Consider the following 22,911-nt stretch of genomic DNA (forward strand, 5'->3'; position numbering starts at 1 on the left):
TGTCCTGTCCCAGTGGGGTGATGAAAGTACAGTACAATACTAGGGTCTATTGGCTAAGACAATGATTTTAAGAATGCCTGGTTTACAACTGGGAAACTGCCTTATTATGATAAATAAATATTCAAATACAAGAGAATTTAAACCAAAGAGAAATTATTCCAACTTTTCCGTGTAACCAGGGTAGACACACAGTCAAATCATCATTCTTCCCATTGTTATCTAGGACTGTTCCAGAAGGAAGCAAAATCACCTTTGCAGAATAAAAAGAACAAATTAAGTCAAATGTGACAATAGTGTTCTGAGGTTCCGCAATGTGTAGATGAGAGCACTTATGAGCTGTTAGGAAAATTTGATTTGAGAACTACATAATGGAAATTTACGAACTGTTTGGACTATAAACCTTATAACAACTTTAACATCAAATTAATAGTGTACGTGGCAATAAGAGTGAACCTCACAGCTGTAACAGCAGGGCTGTAGCAGAGATGGGATACGACAGCAGCTAAGTAGGGACTCTACAACCCAGAGGGGCTCTGGCTGAGCTCAAACATCAGGTTCCGCCTTTAAGTTTCACTTAATTTGTTCTGAGTACGTTCAGGGGTTTCTGCACTGAAGCAGGGTGCAGCTGTTTATGCCCAAGCTCTCCAAGTCCCATCCCATACGCCCAGCTCTCCTGGCTTACTCTACTGGTACCAATGGGAAATGAGGGAAGTGGACTCTTTGGGGGTGACACATCATTTCTTGAAGTTGGAAATATGCTGACTCAGATGTTAGGTAAAATATCTACAATGTTTTCGAGGCAAGACTCGGTGTGTTATTCTGAGTCCCTGGCCACTGGCAAAGATCAAAGTAGGAGGAACTTCTAGGGGCTCAAAGCTTTGACCTAAGAAACAAGAGATATGGTCTAATGAAAACCAAGTAAGGTCAATGATATATTACAGTGAGATGTAACAGTGGATTACTACTTAATATGTGACTAAAGATTTTAAAATTTTCTTATGAATGTTTCCTTACAGAAGAGAAATCAACCAGGTAGCAAGAATACTATAAAAAGCCATGTGCTGGGCTTCCCTGGTGACTCAGTGGTAAAGAATCCACCTGCCAATGCAGGAGACACGGGTTTGATCCCTGGACTGGGAAATCCCACATGCCATGGAGCAACTAAGCCCATGCTCTACAACTACTGGCCCTGTGCTCTAGAGCCCAGGAGCTGCCAACTATTAGGCTCACGCATTGCAACTACTGAAGCCTGCGAGCCCTCGAGGCCATGCTCCACAACAAGAGAAGCCACTGCACTGAGGAGTCCAAGGACCCCAACTAGAGAGTAGCCCCTGCTCGCTGCAACCAGAGAAAGGCTCGTGCAGCCACAGAGACACAGCACAGCCATAGATAAATAAGTAAATTTTTTTAAAAAAGAGAGAGAGATGTGTGTTTCAAGTCAGGGTTTTTTAAGCCTTTTCACCAAGCATCTACTAAAGGCTCCTGAATTTGGTTAAGATGCCACACTGTGCTTTTAGCAGCAACAGGGAAAGAAAGGCTAGTGGGGACAAGAAGGGGGCACCATCTTGTACACATGCAGCTTCCCAGGATGTGTAAAAGTTGCTGTTAAGAGATAATTTTAACAATTATCATGCAAACAGTAACAGTACACTTAGCAGGAGGCAGAACATAGTGACAGAGCTCTATCTTTGTGTTAGAAACAATGTACTTTACCGGACGATTTAGACTGTTTCACTTACCACTTCTGTTGATGTTTCTGCGTGTTCAGAAGTAACATGTTCTTGAAGAGATGTCTCCGTATAGCCCATTTTTCCACAATAGGGACAAGTAAAAGACTGTGGCTGCTCTACGGAGAAAGCTTCCCCACCATAGTATAAATCTGAAAAACAGAGCAGAACTGCATTGAGAAATAATTACCAATTTTTAAAAAATACAGAAAAATGTAGCTCAGTCATATCTGACACTTTTGCAACCCCAATGACTGTAGCCCACCAGGCTCCTTTGCCCATGGGATTCTCCCCGGGTTCAATCCCTGAGTCAGGAAGATCCCCTGGAAATGGAAAGCAACCCACTCCAATATTCTTGCCTGAAAAATCCCATGAACAGAGAAGCCTGACAGGCTACAGTCCATGGGGTCGCAAAGAGTCAGAGATGACGACCACATATACCTATTTTTTTAGTATATCACTTCATTACAAACATCTCATTATTTAACATGAAACAAATACCTAATTTAAGAGGATAGGATCATTTCTGTGAGAAGAGAAAATGAAAGAAAGCGTTTATTACATGACACATTTCTTCATTCTTTGGGAGATTTCGACTACCTTAAAAATACTTAAACCCATTATGTATATATTGATCATTTGTTATATGTACAAGACTTGCCAGGTGAATTTGGGGTAGGTGAAGATAAATGTACTTAAAAAAAAAAAAAAGAACAGAACAGAACTTCCTTACCTGATAAGGGGCACCTACAAAATCCCCAAGCTGACATCATACTTACTGGTGAAAGGGTGGATGCTTTCCCCTAAGACCAGGAAGAAGACAAGAATTGCCACTCTGGCCATTTCTATTCAATATTTTAGTGGAGAACCTAATCATAGTAGGCAAGAAGATGAAATGAAAGGCATCCAGATGGAAAGAAAGCAGTAAAACTCTCTATTAGCAGATGACAGGATCCTGTATATAGAAAATCCTAATGAATCCACTAAAAAAACTAGCAGAACTCATAAACGACCTCAGTGACATTAAAAGATACAAGATCTGTACCTGGGGTGGTGGGACTGAAAGACTAGGATTAATATACACACTGCTATATATAAAATAGATAACCAATAAGGACCTACTGTATACAGCACAGGAAACTCTACTCAATACCCTGTAATGACCTATATAGGAAAAGGATCTCAAAGAGCAGACATATGTATATGCATAACTGATTCACATCGATGTACATCTGAAACGAACACAACACTGTAAATCAACGATACTTCAATCAAAATAAAAACAAAACAGATGAAACAGCAGACACAGAGGAAGCTCTAAAAACTGAGAAGTTACCTTTTGTAAGAGATATTTACATTATGAGATAAATCTCCATCTGTACCAGGAAGAGAAGAGGTTCAGCACTAAACCTCTAGAAACTTCTATCAAAGGAGAGACAAAGACCTGAATTTACATAACAACTTAACTCTACAAAACAAAGTTACCCTTGTTTACCTCCCATAACTGGCCTCCTCCCCACCCAGCTCCCCCAAATCTTCTTTTGTCTTTAGCTTTAGAAGGCAATGACACTCCACTCCAGTACTCTTGCCTGGAAAATCCCATGGACGGAGGAGCCTGGTAGGATGCAGTCCATGGGGTCGCTAGGAGTCGGACACCACTGAGCGACTTCACTTTCACTTTTCCCTTTCATGCATTGGAGAAGGAAATGGCAACCCACTCCAGTGTTCTTGCCTGGAGAATCCCAGGGACGGGGGAGCCTGGTGGGCTGCCGTCTATGGGGTCACACAGAGTCGGACACGACTGAAGTGACTTAGCAGTAGCAGTAGAGATGGTATTTAAGATGAAGGCTTGGGCCATTTCAGGGAGTTACTGTTTTCCTGGGCATCACCCATGAATATAGAAGGTAGACATGTTACCAAACTTCTGTTAGTTTGTTTTTTTTTTTTAAATAAAAGATTTATGACAGAAACAAATTGTTTCTCCGTAACTTGGAGTGAGCAAACAAAAATTATTTAAAATTTCATTTACAATTGCAAAAAGAATAAAACATTTAGAAATACATTTAACAACAGAAGTGTAAAACTTATCCTTTGATAACTATAAACTTTTGTTGAAAGAAACGAAAGATGACCTAAATAAACAGAAAGACATCCTGCATTAACAGGGTAGCAGACTTAACTATCATCGCTTTCCAAACTGATCTACAGATACAAAACAATTCCCATCAAAATCCCAGTTTGTTTCTTTGCATAAATTTACAAGCCGATTCTAAAATTCACACAAAATTCAAGGGATTGACAATACCCACAGTAAGCTTGAAAATGAACAAAGTTGGAAGACTCATACTTTATGATTCCGATTCCAAAGCTTACTATGTACCTGAGACACTATAGTATTGGCATCCAGACATACAAATCAATGGAACAGATGAGAGTCCAGAAATTAAAAGTGACATTTATGGTCAATTGATTTTCTTTTCTAACAGCTTTACTGATATACTTTGACAAATAAAAATTGTATATATTTATGGTATATAACGATGTTTTGCCATATGTGTATACTGTGAAAACATCACCACAATCAAGCTAATTAACATTTCCGTCACCTCTACACAGTTACCATTTTGTGTGTATGTATATGTGTTGAGAACATTTGAGATTTATCCTCTTCAAAAATTTCCAGTACACAATATTGTTACCTATGATCACCATACAACACCATACACCATATAACTATGATCCCTCTTCCAGCAACACAAGAGAAGACTCTACACATGGACATCACCAGATGGTCAATACTGAAATCAAACTGATTATATTCTTTGCAGCCAAAGATGGAGAAGCTCTATACAGTCAGCAAAAACAAGACCGGGAGCTGACTGTGGCTCAGATCCTGAACTCCTTATTGTCAAATTCAGACTTAAATTGAAGAAAGTAAAAAAAATAAATAAATAAATAAATTGAAGAAAGTAGGGAAAACCACTAGATTATTCAGGTATGACCTAAATCAAATCCCTTAGGACTATACAGTGGAAGTGACAAATAGATTCAAGGGATTAGATCTGATAGACAAGAGTGCCTGAAGAATTACGGACGGAAGTTCATGACACTGTATAAGAGGCAGTAATCAAGACCATCCCCAAGAAAAAAAAATGCAAAAAGGCAAAATGGTTGTCTGAGGAGGCCCTACAAATAGCTGAGAAAAGAAGAGAAGCTAAAGGCAAAGGAGAAAAGGAAAGATATACCCCTTTGAATGCAGAGTTCCAAAGAATAGCAAGGAGAGAGAAGAAAGCCTTCCTCAGTGATCAATGCAAAGAAATAGAGGAAAATAATACAATGGGAAAGACTAGAGATCTCTTCAAGAAAATTAGAGATACCAAGGGAACATTTCATGCAAGTGAAAGTGAAGCTGATCAGTCATGTCCAACTCTCTGTGACCCCATGGACTGTAGCTCACCAGGCTCTTCTGTCCATTGGATTTTACAGGTAAGAATACTGGAGTGGGTTGCCATTTCCTTCTCCAGGAGATCTCCCTGACCCAGGGATTAAATCCGGGTCTCCTGCATTGTAGGCAGACGCTTTACCACCTGAGCCACCAGGCACAATTAAGGACAGAAATGGTATGGACCTAACAGAAGCAGAAGACATTAAGAAGAGAAGGTAAGAATACACAGAAGACCTATACAAAAAAGATCTTCATGATCCAGATAACCATGATGGTGTGATCACTCACCTAGAACCAGATATCCTGGAATGCAAAGTCAAGTGAGCCTTAAGAAGCATCACTACAAACAAAGCTAGTGGATGTGACAGAATTGCAGTTGAGCCATTTTAAATCCTAAAAGATGATGCTGTGAAAGTGCTGCACTCAATATGCTAGCAAATTTGGAAAACTCAGCAGTAGCCACAGGACTGGAAAAGGTCAGTTGTCATTTCAATCCCAAAGAAAGGCAATGTGAAATAATGTTCAAACTACTGCACAACTGCACTCATCTCGCATGCTAGCAAAGTAATGCTCAAAATTCTCCAAGCCAGGGTTCAACAGTACGTGAACTGTGAACTTCCAGATGTTCAAGCTGGATTTACAAAAGGCAGAGGAACCAGAGATCAAATTGCCAACATCCACTGGATCATTGAAAAAGCAAGAGAGTTCCAGAAAAGCATCTACTTCTGCTTTATTGACTACACCAAAGCCTTTGACTGTGTGGATCAGAACAAACTGTGGAAAATTCTTCAAGAGGTGGGAATACCAGACCACCTGACCTGCCTCCTGAGAAATCTGTATGCAGGTCAAGAAGCAACAGTTAGAACTGTACATGGAACAACAGAACAATTCCAAATTGGGAAAGGAGTACATCAAGGGTGTGTATTGTCACCCTGCTTATTTAACTTATATGCAGAGCACATCATGCAAAATGCCAGGCTGGATGAAGCACAAGCTGGAATCAAGATTGCCGGGAGAAATATCAATAACCTCAGATATGCAGATGACACCACCCTTATGGCAGAAAGTGAAGAAGAACTAAAGAGCCTCTTGATGAAAGTGAAAGAGGAGAGTGAAAAAGTTGGCTTAAAACTCAACATTCAGAAAACTAAGATCATGGCATCTGGTCCCATCATTTCATGGCAAATAGATGGGGAAACAGTGGAAACAGTGACAGACTTTATTTTCTTGGGCTCCAAAATCACTGCAGATAGTGACTGCAACCATGAAATTAAAAGACACTTACTCCTTGGAAGAAAAGTTATGACCAACCTAGACAGCATATTAAAAACCAGAGACATTACTTTGCCAACAAAGGTCCATCTAGTCAAAGCTATGGTTTTTCCAGTAGTCATGTATGGATGTGAGATTTGGACTATAAAGAAAGCTGAGCACCGAAGAATTGATGCTTCTGAACTGTGGTATTGGAGAAAACTCTTGAGAGTCTCTTGGACTGAAAGGAAATCAAACCAGTCAATCCTAAAGAAAATGAGTCCTGAATATTCATTGCAAAGACTGATGCTGAAGCTGAAACTCCAATACTTTGGCCACCTGATGTGAAGAACTGACTCACTGGAAAAGACCCCGATGCTGGGAAAGATTAAAGGCGAGAGGAGAAGGTGATGACAGAGGATGAGATAGTTGGATGGCATCACTGACTCAATGGACTTGAGTTTGAGCAAACTCCAGGAGTTGGTGATGGACAGGGAAACCCGGCGTGCTGCAGTCCATGGGGTCACAAAGAGTTGGACATGACTGAGTGACTGAACTGAACTGAACTGATGATCATCATGCTATACATTAGATCTCTAGAACTCACTCATCTTGCATAACAAAACTTTGTACTCTTTGACTAACATCACCCCATTATCCCCTTCCCTCTAGTCAGCTGATCTGCAACAGGAATGCTAAGACAATTCACTGGGGAGAGGATCTTCTCAATAAATGACACTGGGACAATTGGATAGTCCTATGTGAGAAAATGAAGTTGGACTTCTACCTCAGTCCACGCACAAAAATTGAATCAAAATGGATCAAAGATCTAAACGGCAGTACTAAAATTATAAAATCTTAGAGGAAAACATTTTTATGTCTTCATGATCTTGGATTAGGTGATGGTTTCCTATATATGACATTAGAAGCATAACAAAGGAAAAAAACAGATAAACTTGACATTATCAAAATCAAAACTCCTGTGCTTCAAAAAATCAGCAAGAAAGTGAAAAGACAACCCACAGAATGGGAGAAAATTTCTGCAAATCATTCACCTGTAAGGAACTCCTATACAGAATACACAAAGAAATATGAAAACTCAATAATAAAACATGTATTACCCAATTAAAAGATGGGCAAAGGATTTGAACAGACATTTCTCCAAAGCAGATATGTGGGTGGCTAATCACCACTAGAAAAGATGGTCAGCAGCATCACTGGCCATCATGAAAATGCAAATTAAAACCACGAGACACTACCACTTCACATACAGTAAGATGTCTATAGTCAGACAGATAATAACAAGTGTTGACTAGGTAAGAAATTATAGCATGAAACATTTAAAGGTTTTCTTATGCACTGACAGTGCCTTCTAATCAACTGTACAACTAATCTGCTTCCTGATAACTACAGCACGAAGATTTCTGTACTGTTAGCAAGAACAGTCAATTTAAACTTCACTCCTTCTTTACCGAGGCACTCTTTCACTTCACACTTTGCCAGCTGTATTTATTTCTGAATGGCTTTCATAAGCAAACTATAAGAGAAAAAATTACTTAGAATAAAAAGATTTGTGTTATTTTTAATGAATTTGGAGCCTCATTATGCAATGGGGATAGTTTTAGAACGTTTTGCCTTTACTTCTTCACACACGTACACAAAGTTCTAAATGATAACTCACTAAACTTTTAAATACGTACCAAAATCTACCCTTGTTAATATGCACTGCATTGGGTGGTCAGTTGTATGCCTTGTTGTTGTTGCACCACTCTCATAACAAGATGCACAAAGATCGTAATCGTAGCAAATTAAACACTTGTATCTGCGACCTCGAAAATTTCCTTTTAAACATGCATCACAGCTGACACCTATAAAAAAAGAAATATCATTAATTAGAAGCTGTAAAAGGCCACTCTTCATTTCATTTTTATAAATAAAAAGATGCACATACAACCCCAGATTTCTTTTCCAAAATGACTGAAAACAACAATGTAAAATCATATAGGTATTTCTGTTCCCTCGATTTACTATTCTCATGGAACTAACTTAAAATGTTTAACAAAATATAAGAAAACTTTGAAAATGTTTTGATGATCTTGCAAGAGGGCAACAGTCAAGTTAAAGAGGAGTGAGTACCTGGCCTCACTCAGGGAGGTGGGCAACTACTTGGCAAAGTCTGAGCTTACGTGTTCACAGCACTGCAGGATAAAGCACAGGTAGCACAGACCTGCCAGGTCTGCCATGGTGGGGTCTAAACAGGCAATTTCGCATAAAGGTGAGACCCTAATATACCCTCACTATACGTGTGAGCTAGCAATCCTTGCTGCTGCTGCTGCTAAGTCGCTTCAGTCGTGTCCGACTCTGTGTTGACCCCATAGACGGCAGCCCATCAGGCTCCCCCGTCCCTGGGATTCTCCAGGCAAGAACACTGGAGTGGGTTGCCATTTCCTTCTCCAATGCATGAAAGTGAAAAGTGAAAGGGAAGTCACTCAGTCGTGTCCGACCCTCAATGACCCCATGGACTCCAGCCTTCCCGGCTCCTCCATCCATGGGACTTTCTAGGCAAGAGTACTGGAGTGGGGTGCCACTGCCTTCTCCGTAGCAATCCTTAGGGGATTAAAAAATTTGCCCCCTGAAATCCCTTCTGCACAAAACACCATCACCACCACCCTAAAAAGTTATAACTATCAGTACAAAACCAGTCCAGATTTCACATAAGTGAAAAATCCAAATTCAGACTTCCAAATGGTTCTCAGGTCAAGAATTTAGAATAGTCCTAAATAAGTACCGGCACCAAGCATCGGACAGAAATAAAATTTCAAGGAATGACAGTTCATGTACAAAATACCAACAAAAGCTTAGATACCACCAGAAAGAAGTTTGTAAGAATAAGCAGAGAGTCAGAATGGCAAAGAGTTGATAGCAGAAGTGAATACCAAATACTAACAGTTTAAAATAAAAGAGGAGCTTAAAAAGAAGAGGCAACCAACATATTTGAAAATGAACCAAATATCTCGATATGCAAAATTTGAAATTTAATGGGCAGGTATAATGGCAAGAAAGCCTTTTATTTACATGTGATATGCCTGTTTATGTAGAAAACTCCTGCTAAATTATTAGAATTAAGTATTTTAAGCAAGGCAGCCAAATATAAACACCAATTTAATAAACTACTGATTGATTTTTCATTCCAAAAAAGACAAGTATATTTTTAAAATGCCATTTGAGTCTACTTATATGAGGTACTCATGGGTGTGTGCTACGTTGCTTCACTCGTGTCTGACTCTCCGCGACCCCGTGGACTGTAGCACGCCAGGCTTCTCTGTTCATGGATTTCTCCAGGCAAGAGTACTGGAGTGGGATGCCGTGTCCTCCTCCCACATGAGGTACCCAGATTAGTCAAATTCACAAAGAACGAAACAGCCCCTCCCAAACCCAGAGCAGAACAGTGGTTAGCAGAGACTGGATGGAAGGGGAGAGAGGGAGTACCGTTTAATGGGTTTCAGTTTGGGATAATGAAAAAACTCTGGAGATGGATAGTGATGATAGTTGCACAACAATGTGAAGGTACTAATTCCACTCACTTAGCTGTATGCTAATAGGTTAAATGGGTTAAAACGACAGATTTCATGTTGTGCATATTTGACCACAATAAAAAAATTACATCATTTGTAGCAGTATTCCTGAAAAGTGCCTATGAATAAACCTAACCAAAGATATGCAGCCCTTTATGAAATAAATTAGTAAAAATGTGTTCAAAGACATTAAATAGCTTTTACAAAATAAAAACACCAGGTTTCACTGACTAGAAGGTTCAGCATAATAAAATACCAATTCTCCCCTAAACTGACTGGTGGATTTAATACAATTCTAATAAAAAAACAATCACAAAAGAATTTTTTGTGTAACATAATAAGCTGACTCAAATCTTTACACAATTTGCAAAGGGTCAAAAATAGCCAAGACAAAAAAAAAAAAAAAAGCCAAGACATTCCTGAAGGGTAACAAGATGGAGGGATTTGCTTAACACAGCAAGAGCTATTATAAAGCTACAGTAATTTAGATAGTAGGATACTGGCTTATAGACAGACAAACTGACCAAAGCAACAGAACAGAAAGCTCCAACAGAACAGTGTGCTCAGATGGTAAAGAATCTGCCATTGCAGTGATTTTGGAGCCCCAGAAAATAAAGTCTGACACTGTTTGCACTGTTTTCCCATCTATTTCCCATGAACTGATGGGACCAGATGCCATGATCTTCATTTTCTGAATGTTGAGTTTTAAGCCAACTTTTTCACTCTCCACTTTCACTTTCATCAAGAGGCTTTTTAGTTCCTCTTCACTTTCTGCCATTAGGGTGGTGTCATCTGCATATCTGAGGTTATTGATATTTCTCCCAGCAATCTTGATTCCAGCTTGTGTTTCTTCCAGTCCAGCATTTCTCATGATGTACTCTGCATGTCAGTTAAATAAACAGGGTGACAATATGCAGCCTTCACGTACTCCTTTTCTATTTGGAACCAGTCTGTTGTTCCATGTCCAGTTCTAACTGTTGCTTCCTGACCTGCATACAAATTTCTCAAGAGGCAGATTAGGTGGTCTGGTATTCCCACCTCTTGAAGAATTTTCCACAGTTTGTTCTGATCCACACAGTCAAAGGCTTTGGTGTAGTCAATAAAGCAGAAGTAGATGCTTTTCTGGAACTCTCGCTTTTTCAATGATCCAATTGATGTTGGCAATTTGATCTCTCTGGTTCCTCTGCCTTTTGTAAATCCAGCTTGAACATCTGGAAGTTCACAGTTCACGTACTGTTGAACCCTGGCTTGGAGAATTTTGAGCATTACTTTGCTAGCATGCGAGATGAGTGCAATTATGCAGTAGTTTGAACATTATTTCGTATTGCCTTTCTTTGGGATTGGAATGAATTCCACTGACCTTTTCCAGTCCTGTGGCTACTGCTGAGTTTTCCAAATTTGCTAGCATATTGAGTGCAGCACTTTCACAGCATCATCTTTTAGGATTTAAAATGGCTCAACTGGAATTCTATCACCTCCACTAGCTTTGTTTGTAGTGATGTTTCCTATGAACCAGTCAATCCTAAAGGTAATCAGTCCTGAATATTCAGTGGAAGGACTGATGCTGAAGCTGAAACTCCAATACTTTGTCCACCCTGATGCGAAAGCTGACTGATTGGAAGAGATCATGATGCTGGGAAAGATTAAAGGCAGGAGGAGAAGGGGATGACAGAGGCCAAGATGGTTGGATGCCATCACCGACTCAATGGACCTGAGTTTGAGCAAGCTCCGGGAGTTGGTGATGCACAGGGAAGCATGATGTGCTGCAGTCCATGGGGTCGCAAAGAGCTGGACACGACTGAGTGACTGAACTGAACTGAATCAGTATTCTTGCCTGGAAAATCCCATGGACAGAGGAGCCTGACGGGCTCAAGGGGTCACAGAGCTGGATATGACTGAGTGACTAACACACGCACAAACAGATGCACACATGTTGAAATCTGTGTCATGACAGTAAGGTCACTAGAGATCAGTGCGGAAAAGAGGGAGTAGACAGTAAATGGTACTAAGACAGGTTATCTCCCTGGCATATACGGGGACAATAGAGTTGGATCTCACCCACCGATTCCACACACAGGAATCAATTCCAGATGGTTTAAAGACAAGTGTGAAAGGGAAGTGAGAAAAATCTCTGAAGACAATATAGGGGAATATTTTTATAAACCCAGAGTAGGAAACCATTTTCTTAATACACACACACAGGGCCCAATAAAGAGACACATTCAACCACATTAAAATTATGACTTTTCCTTCACTTTTAATATCCTGAAAGTAAAGTGAAAGTGAAGTCGCTCAGTTGTGTCCGACTCTTTGCAACCCTGTGGACTGTAGCCCACCAGGCTCCTCCGTCCATGGGATTCTCCAGGCAAGAGCACTGGAGTGGGTTGCCATTTAATATCCTAGAATGATGGAAAAGACAAGGCCCAGAATCTGGTGATAAAAACAACATACAAGACAGACAAGTGTTAGGTATATAGGATAATTAAGGAACTCAAACATATCAGGAAGAAAATGACCAACATCCAATAGGAAAATGGGCAAAGACTTCAATGGGCACTATAAAGAACAGCGAACAAAACTGACCAATAGACACACCGAAACGACGCTCAATCTCATTAGTCATCAAAGAAGTGTAAATAAAATCACCATGAGCCATTATTTTACATCAACTGACTGCAAAATCCTAGAAGCCTCTTGGTATCAAGTGCTAGTGAAGACAAGGAGCAACAGACACGCTTCTATGTCACTGGTGGGGACATGTATCAGAAAACTATTTTGCAAATTTTGTTCACTTTCTAGTCAAGTTAAACATGTACAATTACTGCTAAGTCGCTTCAGTTGTGTCTGACTCCGTGCGACCCCATAGACAGCAGCCTACCAGGCTCCTCTGTCCATGGGTTTCTCCAGGCAAGAACACTGGAGTGGGTTGCCATTTCCTACTCCAATGCATGAAAGTGAAAAGTCAAAGTGAAGTCGCTCCGTCGTGTCCGACTCCTAGTGAGCCCATGGACTGCAGCCCACCAGGCTCCTCTGTCCACGGGATGTTCCAGGCAAGAGTACTGGAGTACTGTGTCTCTGCAATTCAATTCAAATCAATTCCCTGGGGCATCTTTTGCCCAGGGGCATCAGAAGAATGTAAAAGAACTTTCACAGTGGTTTTCATAATTGAATAAAAAGGCTGTTAACAATCCAAAGGCCCATCAGACAGTCCATTATGGAATGAATTAAAAGATAATGGGGACTTCCCAGGTGGTCCAGTGGTAAGACTCCAACCTCCCAATGCAGGGGATCTGATTGATTCCTAGTCAGGAAACTAGATCTGGCATGTCCCAACTAAGATGCCTGCTTGCCACAAGGGAGATTCTGCAAGCTGTAAAGGAGACCCAGTGCAACTAAAATAATTAAATATTAAAAAAAAAAAAGAAAGAAATAATGAATGACAGCCTAAAACAGTGGGTGAAGACAGGCATAAAATCAAACTAAGTTATAAAACAAGTTAGAAGATACATGCCATGGAGAAAAAGAAAAGGATAAATAGTGTGGACAAAGAAAGCTCACTAAAAGGATGATGAACAAAAAGATGGACTACTTCAAAATTTGCCTATTCAAAGCAGCCTCCAAGCATGACAATGCACAACAGTGAAGATACTGAAAAGGGCTAAGTACCTATTTAGATTCACAAATGAAAGCTTAATTTAACAGGATATAGTAACTTTGCCAAATAAAATGTAGTGTAAACTAAGCTACACCTCTTTAGGGTGCCAGAAAGGTAAGCTCAGGTTTGAACACTAACTTTTTGGAGTGTCCCATCTGACACAAGGGCTTGCCAGGTGGCGCTAACCCTTCTGTCTGTGCAGGAGACATAAGAGATATGACTTTGATTCCTGGGGTGGGAAGATCCCCTGGAGGAGGGCATGGCAACCCACTCTAGTATTCTTGCCTGGGAATCCCATGGACAGAGGACCTTGGCAGGCTATGGTCCATGGGGTCCCAAAGAGTTGAACACAACCAAAGGGAGTTAGTATGCATGCATATTGCGTACAGCAAATGAAACCTAACATTTTTTAAATCCAGGAGACCTCAGTGCTATCATCTAGTGGTCCTACAGCCTTGGCTCTTAAGGTGATATTTTATTTGACAACATTTGAACTCTTGTTTCTATTATAACATGATACTTTTTCTATAGGAATTTTGGTTTTCAGCGTTGTAAATATTTCTTATCAATATCACCAGAAGCAATTTCATTCTTCCTTTCAAGGAAATGATCATAATACATATGCCACGTGTATGTTCTGTTTCAGATTTCCTGAGCCTCTTGGTACCAGGTAGAATATTGTTATTAACCAAGGAACTGTGCAGTGAAGAGCTGGCTTATTTTCCCTGTTAGGAAACCACCTGGGGTAGACAGGAAGGGAGCACATTTTGTTAGTCTGTGTTATAAAGTGAATTCTGACAGATATACTTAAAAGAGATTCTGTTTGAGTAAGAATCTGGGGTCCTTTTCTAAGCTAAATGAGATTTAGTCATTTCAGGTGGGGGCAGAGAGAGAGAGGATTGCTACTGAGAAACTGTAGCAAGCCTATGCATGTTTCTTCCACGCATTTTAGAGACTCGGAGCTACTATCAGCCTGGCGTGCTACAGTCCAAGGGGTTGCAAAGAGTCAGACGCGACTGAGCAACTGAACTGAACTGAACTGAGCTACCATAGAGAGAGTTGGTATGGAATATTCTCTCAAATCAGATACTGTCTAAAGCTTATGATGACAAATTAGAAGTGTTAGACTGGAGGAGCTATTACAATGAGAAGGAATAGCAGGATATATGGAAAACTATATGTAAGAAAATATTTTTACTTCCCTGACTTCTTATTCATAGTACACTCATCACCAAAACACATCCCATATAGTATACTTGCCACCATGGATAATTATACTTTTACTTGTATTTTGAGAAACTTTGCTGAGAATTTACCTAACATAACATTTAATGGTCTGACTGAAATATATATTTTTGTTTAAAATAGTGATCTTGAATCACAAAAGTTGTTAAATGTCTTTCAGAGTTTAAGAAGTTAAAAAAATATACTTTGCGGGTGGGGGTGGGATGAGGTGGGAGGCTTGGAGGATCTTAGTTTCCCAACCAGTGATAGAACTCAGGCCCATGGCAATGAAACCACCAGGTTCTAACCCTGGACTGCCAGGGAATTCCCAGAAAACATACATTTTCAAAATGACTCAAAAATAGTAATTAAAAAAAAAAGAATTCCATTTCTTTAATGGTGGTTTTGTTTGTTTGTGTTCTGGAGGGCTGCACTGAGTCTTCATTGCTGAGCAGGCTTTTTCTCCAGTTGCAGTGCACGGGGTTCTCACTGCAGTGGCTTCTCTCACTGCTGAGTACAGGTTCTAGGTGCACAGGCTTCGTAGTCGCAGCACAAGGGCTCAGTAGTTGTGGCTCCGAGGCTCTAGAGCGCAAGCGCAATAGTTGTGGCACACGGGCTCAGCTGGTCCACAGTATGTGGGATCCTCCTGGATCAAGGACCGAACCCGTGTCTCCTTCGTTGGCAGGTGGATTCTTTATCACTGAGCCACCAGGGAAGCCTGAACCCAAGTTCCTTGAAGGGCTAACAGTTATTTAATGTTAAAAAGCTTAAGGCAACTGTGGACGGTGGTCCTGCCATTCTCCAGGCAAGAATACTGCAGTGGGTTGCCATTTCCTTCTCCAGGGACTCTATACAATATACACCCTGCAAAAACTGAGTTAACCAAATAATAAAACATGTAAGTCATCCTTGAATAATCTGGCTTTAGCCATACTGTCATAAACAAATTCAGAGAATTATTACTTCATAAAATGGAAACAAGCACAAGCTACATCTTTTTAAAAAACATTTTACTTTAAGTACAGTTGATTTACACTGTTGTGTTAATTTCTGCTATACAGAGAAGTGATTCAGTTATACACGTGCATAGTCTTTCCTATTCTTTTCCATTATGGTTTATCACAGGACATTGAATAGAGTTCTCTGTGACGTACAGGAGGACCCTGCTGTTTATTCATCCTATATATAATGCTTTACATCTCCTAATCCCAAACTCCAATCCTTCCTTTCCCCAACCCCGTCCTCTCCAATGGCAACTACAAATCTGTTCTGTCTCTGTGAGTCTGTTTCTGTTTCATAGGTAAGTTCATCTGTGTCATATTTAGATTCCACATATAAACGACATCATATGGTCCTTCTCTGAGGTCCTCCACTTAGTATGATAATCTCTAGGTCTATCCATGCTGCTGCAAATGACACGACTTCATTCTTTTCATGGCTGAATAATATTCCATTATGTACAAACACGCGCACACACACACCGTGTCTACACCTGCACAAGCCACATCGTAAAGTTATGGTAGGATATTTGGGATTCCCCATCTGATCAAGTTCACCTAACAGGACAAACAAAAATGCTGGGAAATACAGGGGACTTCCCTATTGGTCCAGTGGGTAAGACTCCATGCTCCCAACGCAGAGTACACAAGTTCAATCACTGGTTGGGGAACTAAGATCCCACCAAGCTGCACTGCACAGCCAAAAACAAATGCTGGGAAATATAGCTTAACCTCAATTTCAACCCTTGCATATGTGAAACTTAAATAAAAAGAATGGTGTATATTTGATAACCCCTATCTATAAAAGGTGTATCTAAACACATTCATATCCTCAACACTTTTATATTTAGCAGTTCTGTAAAATAAATACATAAAACCTATGAACTAAAATTAAAGGAAAGAATGCCCTCTAGTGGGAACAGATGTTTAAAAAGCCACTGAAATAATACATAAAGTCTTCTTTTTTTTAATGTTCTAAAATAAAGGCTTATTTACTTATATATATATATATATATATAGTACATATACATTACACATACATTTATTTATCTTTTAAAAGAAAAACCCAGAGGTTGATATAGCTTTTCCTTAATAGAGAGGCAGTGTGAAGAGAAGGTGGATAAAGGGAAAGCTACCTGTCAAGGTAAACAGTGAAAGAACACAACAGGAAGAGACTCTACCCCTAATCTGAAGCCCTGGGATTATTCAGCATTCACCACTGACAAGCTATCCTGACTGCCAGATGCCATGCAATCTGGAGTGAAGGTCCTCCTTTTACTCCAGTCAATTATCTATCTCTTCAGGGCCTATGGATGTTTAAATAAGTGTGACTTTTAAAAAACGAATGTGTGCATGTGCGTGTGTGAGATATGTTATATTCCCAAAGAAGTTCTTTGCATTTAGATGGTTGAAAAATCATGCAATCTTTTGAAGAGGTTCTCAAGTGAACACAGAAGCAAATAAAGAAATGAACTATGGTAACTCAGTGAAAGGCAGTAGCAGCCAGAATTAAAGACAATGATCAAGGGATATTACTAGAAATAAAACCACTGGAACCCAAGACAAATTTTATAATGCTTCCCAAGCTGGGAGCCTAGTTCAGGAGTAGAAAGCTTTTCCCCTTCTATTAAAAGAAGTACAGGGGGACATACACTCAATCATGCATTGCAAAGGTAAAGTAACTCTAGGAGTTCTTTTTGAAGAAAAAAACACACAAAAAAAACCCTACTTATTTTTAGACTTAGGAACAGAATCTTCCCCTGCCAATTAAATATACACATAACTCTATACATATTAAAAAAAAACAAAAAAACAAAAACTATGCCTTATGACAAAGGGAAACTCAAAAGGAGAGAAAATTGGGTAGAGAGACCCATACAAATATACCATTCAAGAAAAGACCTACAGTTAAAGGGATTCCAGGGGCAGAGAAAGAGAAGTGAGAAAAACAGTACACAGCTGGGGAGGGTACGATTCAAAAGAAAGCGGCCTGGGAGCTGGAGGGGAACTTTAGAAAAGGGGAAAACATGGAACAGTTTGGAAAACAGACTGTGCAGTGTGCTCTTCACACTTAGCAGACTGGCGTGAACCTGTGATACATTTACCTGGCTGGGCATTTAAAACAACCTTTTCTGTACTGGGATTTAGCTTTCTTTTACTTTATTGTTTTCAAGTGGAATTCCATGAGTGTGGTGACACGTCACAACAAGGAGCATCCATCTATCCTTCCATTATGTACAAGATACAGCAGTGAGTAAAGGCCTGTGCCACACAGAGCTAATACCCCAGTGGTAGCCCAGAGAATTTTCTTCATTACTGCATTAATTTTCACATCAAAGTCATGAGGTAGCTGGAAATTATGATAAAACTTCTTTCATGGTTATGGATGATTCAAAGCTAGTTCATATCTGCCCAACAAACTGGACAGAAAGGCAGGGACTGGACACTGTATTTAAGGCATTCCTTCCTTATGCATTCTATTAAAGAGGGAAGTTTAATTCATTTCTAAAAGTTTTTAGTGCAGCAGAATTTGCTCCATTTTAGAACAACTGGATGTTTTGCTTAAAGACCTGTTCCATGCTCTTATTTCACAGAAATGCAATACTGGCCTGGGAACAGAAACCCATCTTAGTAACAATGAACTTGCTCATGAGCAAGCTTAGTAAGGAATAGTCTTTCAGAACCCCTTATCTGGAAATGGAGAAGCTTCAATCTACTATTATACTCAGCCATGATTAGAGCTATTTTCTGACTTTACACATAAAATGAAGGAAGAAGAGGTGTGTAAGGAATGCCTGGGGCAACGTAGGAATTCAGTGGGTATCTGCTGAATGAATGAAGTGGATGAAAAGAAAAAGGGACTTAGATAAAAAAAAAAAAAGAAAAAGGGACATTCTCCCAGAGTAATTAGATAAGAGCTCAAAAGAGAGAAGGGAAACAGGGATTAATGTGTGTCCATAATAGACTTCTTGATATAAGAATGACTCAATGATGAAAGTAGGGGGGGAAAAGAAGGGACTGAACAACAGGTACTTGTTTCCCATAGGAGAAAAGAATATTAAGTCAGTAAAAATGCTGTGCCAAATACTTCTAGGCATGAGCCCCCATTCAGCAGCATCAGCCCAGAAGATTTGGCTGCCAGCCATATAAACGATGCGGTTGTTCTTGAGAAACACATTTTTTGTCAGCCACAATTTTGTGTTGATAATTTCACATGTAAAGCTGAAAATAAAACATCCAGTAGTTTGAAATATGTGTGCATCTTTATTTAAGTTGCTTGAAACAATGCACACTAATCAGAATCACTGCCCTGTTTTTTTAAAATTTAATTGGAGGCTAATTACTTTACAATATTGTAGTGGTTTTTGCCATACACTGACATGAATCAGCCATGGGTTTACATGTGCTCCCCATCCTGAACACCCCTCCCACTTCCCTCCCCATCAAAGACCCTCCGGCAAGGCCTATGTGGCAAGGCAGAGAGCTCCAGCCGTCCCAAAAGACAAGTGCTCTTGGAGAGGGTGGTGATTTTTATGAAAACATCTAGTGATCACACAAGCATTTTGTACATCGCTTCAGTCGTATCCAAGTCTTTGCGACCCTATGGACTGTAGCCCACCAAGCTCCTCTGTTCATGGGATTCCCCAGACAAGAATACGGAGTGGGTTGCCATGCCCTCCTTCAGGGGATCTTTCCGACCTAGAGATCAAACCTGAGTCTCTTATGTCTTCTTTATTAGCAGGTGGGTTCTTTACCACTAGCACCACCTGTAAAAAATATATTACATTTCAAACTGATTGGGGCCGGTCTGAAAAATTAAACCCTTAAAATGGGTATAAAATGCCATTGGAGATTCTCCTTCAGATCATCTCCACACAGCTTTGATCTTTCACTAACCAATTAGTGTTTAACTGAACTTGATGCCCCAGGCACCTGCGAAGGGCTTGTCACTGAACTGTTGTTCCTTTACATGTGAATAAACTGATGTCCACAAGAACTACGTGACCTGCTCCAAAGGCAAACAGTCATGAACTGACAAACAGCCTCTGATAACAGTAAATCTGTTATTTGTGTGTCTGTTTCAGAAGTAGATGTCTTCAGAACTTTTTTATTTACTATGGCACAGAGATACATATTTAATACCATGTTTATTGTTCTTAATTCTTTATTTTCTAAGAGAGCTTAATTCTACCAATCATATAACTTCTCTAAAATGAAACTCTGAGCTTGAGGAATTACTTTCAAGGCAGGTGTTAATAGATATTTGCTTATTTATTTCCAGAGGTTGATAATCAATCAAACACAGCTCTACCTGAAGTCACTAATCTATAAGTTCTTATTCTAGAGTACTATTCTCTTAACTTTTTGAAAATCCATGTCATATACTGGTAAATACTTGAAAACATTACTATCTCCTTTGTTTAAAATTTCAGTAAGCAAGAAACATGTCAGGCCTCACTCTTTCAAATCACAGCATAATATCAATATGATTCTCAAATATATAATTTATTTTAAATTTTGTTTCTGTCAAATGTATAAGGAAATACACATACATACATCTTCAGACAAGGGAATCAACAGCCTATCACACATGACATAATTGCATAACAAAATTCTAGAACATTGTGCTCCAACAAATTGCTATTATCACATGTAAGTCCCTACAAAAACAGGTCCTAAAAGGATACATACCACAGGGAAGCACTTATGTAAGTTTTAAACTACACAATACAATGCTCTATAGTTACAGTGTATGGACACATACTTATGTAGAAAGCACGCTGAAATGTGGATGGAAAGGATACACACCAACTCCCAAGAAACAATGACATCTGGGAGGTAGGGAGAAAAAGGAAAGAAACAGAATGGAATCAAGAAAGGGTACAAAGTGGAAGCTGTCCACATCAGCACTTTCTCTATGTTTTCAATGTTTCATTAAGAAAAAAACCACCAAACCTAATACAGACAAAACTCCACCATCCCAGCTCAACTTGTATAGGAGCATGGAAGGTGTCAGGATGGCTGGTTTTACACTGAGGTATAAATGGGTAAAAGAGTTGACCCAGTGCAATTGCAGAATACAACTAGTGTCTTTTTGGCTCTAGAGATGGATTCTGTATCCCATCCATGTTAATTTTTGCTGAAGTATAAACTTATCACTGAGTTTCAAGCTAAGCGTTCACAGAATGACTTCTCCCAAGCATAGTGCATCATCTGGGCGTGCTGGACCCCACACAGACAACACGGAAAGCCTACTAGAGGGCAGTGACGAGGCCAAGCTGCCGTTCAGAAAGCCTTCCTGTCACACACAGGGCCAACACAGTACAAGGAGCAGTAGGGGACTTTCTGCCTTCCTGGAAAGATAAACTACACATATTTGTTAGAGAGAAGAATGTCACAACTAAAGGGTGAAACATGCTTAATGGGATTTGTGCCCCTGCCTTGGGTAAAACAGTTTAAACCCTTTAAATCTGATTTTCTGCAACTGTTTTAGGGTAAGCAGAAGAAAACCACTAGATGAATAGGGACAGAGCAGGAAACATACAACTTAATGGTTATTTGAGCTAGAAATGTCTGCACACTTATTTGTGATAAATTCCCAGTCTGTATGTGTCAGCTCTACTAGAGTGTAAAGGATTTGTCCTGCATGGATATTAGGAGATAATTTCACATTAAATTACCATAACAACATTATCTCAATGAACACAAGTTTCTGAGCACCTACAGTACTCATTTAGTGCCTGAGGTTTAAAAGGGAAGACAAGTAAACAGGCAATTAAAATACAGCATGAAGAGTGAGTGGCAGAGAACTATGGGAACACATCAACAGATAAGAGCAACACAAGATGACCTGTTCTGGTGAGAGGGTACAACAGAGGCCCCCAGTTAGCACCACCCTGACACAATGCTCATACCAAGCAGGCCCTGAGCACCTTTTCCTCAAAACACTGAAGAACAACTTCAGGTCCCTTTGTTCCACGTTTCTTCCACACAGAGCAGTTACTCTAAATCCACTCTTAGAAACCCATGCGTAGCTTAAGACAAGAATCAAGTCACTGCCTCTTCTTGGTGGACCAATTTCAAACCTAATAGGTCTTCAAAAATCCTGCCTTCAACTGTTAGGTTATGTTTATGTCTGCTCTAGTTCCTTCACTGATTTTGAACCCAAGGGACCTATAACAGATATGAAACTCTGGAGAGGACTAGGAATAATGCAAAGTACAGAGACTGCTTCGGCAATGGAAGAGAAGCAGTTTATGCCTGGCTTAGAACACACACTAGCCTAACTTTGGATCTGAGGCGATGATGAGACAGGAGAGATACTATAAACTGTTAGGCTGATCTCTGGGAGATTTCCTTTGAGAGAGGATATGTCTTTCTGTTATCGAGAGTGATACACAACTGTATGGAACAGAAGACAGTAAAGGACTAAGCATAAAAGCAAATGAGAAAAATAAGCAGTGCATGTACAGTTTGAAGCAAATCTTTAGGAAACCAAGTTAAATAGTACTCAAAGTATCCAAAACTAAAAAACCAAACACTGGCTTTAACACAAATTTTTTTTGGCCGCGCTGTGCTGCTCATGGCATTTTAGTTCCCTGACCAGGGATACAACCCAGGCCCTCGGCAGTGAGAGGGCATTATCACTGGACTGCTAGAAAATTCCCTCACAAATATTCATGTTTCTTCTTCCCTCCACTTGTGAACATTTTTAGCCATGGTTCTGAGCATGACTCTGGTAGGGCAACATTCAGATGTACCCAGGCTGACAATATACCCATAATGACTTGAAAATACAACACTCAAAAGAACTGTTCCTCCACTTAAAAAGGATGGCAATAAGGCATACGGCAATAAGGATGGCAATAAGGCATAGCCTTACAAGCTAAAAACTCAAGTGCAAACTTCAAGAGGATGTAAATAAGTAACTTTATCAGCAAGGATGTGAATCTTGCCTGAAACTGCTTAACTGGTCTTTGCTTTCCTCATTAACCAGAGGGAAAAAAGCACATACCAATCTCTGTATTGCAGGATT

The 22,911-nt window shown here is 39.9% G+C and overlaps 1 protein-coding gene across 1 annotated transcript in view; it reads right to left on the reverse strand.

The window, feature by feature from the left end:
* The window catches only part of KCMF1 (potassium channel modulatory factor 1), a 79,059-nt gene that overhangs the window by 25,345 nt on the left and 30,803 nt on the right, over positions 1–22,911 (reverse strand). Inside the window, exons 2-3 of the mRNA XM_070798836.1 lie at positions 8,124–8,291; positions 1,740–1,879 (exon numbers count right to left, since the gene is read on the reverse strand). Coding sequence (XP_070654937.1) covers positions 1,740–1,879; positions 8,124–8,291 — 308 coding nt within the window. The remainder of the gene's footprint in view (positions 1–1,739; positions 1,880–8,123; positions 8,292–22,911) is intronic.

The sequence above is a fragment of the Bos indicus genome, chromosome 11, assembly GCF_029378745.1.
Source record: "Bos indicus isolate NIAB-ARS_2022 breed Sahiwal x Tharparkar chromosome 11, NIAB-ARS_B.indTharparkar_mat_pri_1.0, whole genome shotgun sequence".
In the NCBI taxonomy this organism is placed as follows: Eukaryota; Metazoa; Chordata; class Mammalia; order Artiodactyla; family Bovidae; genus Bos; species Bos indicus.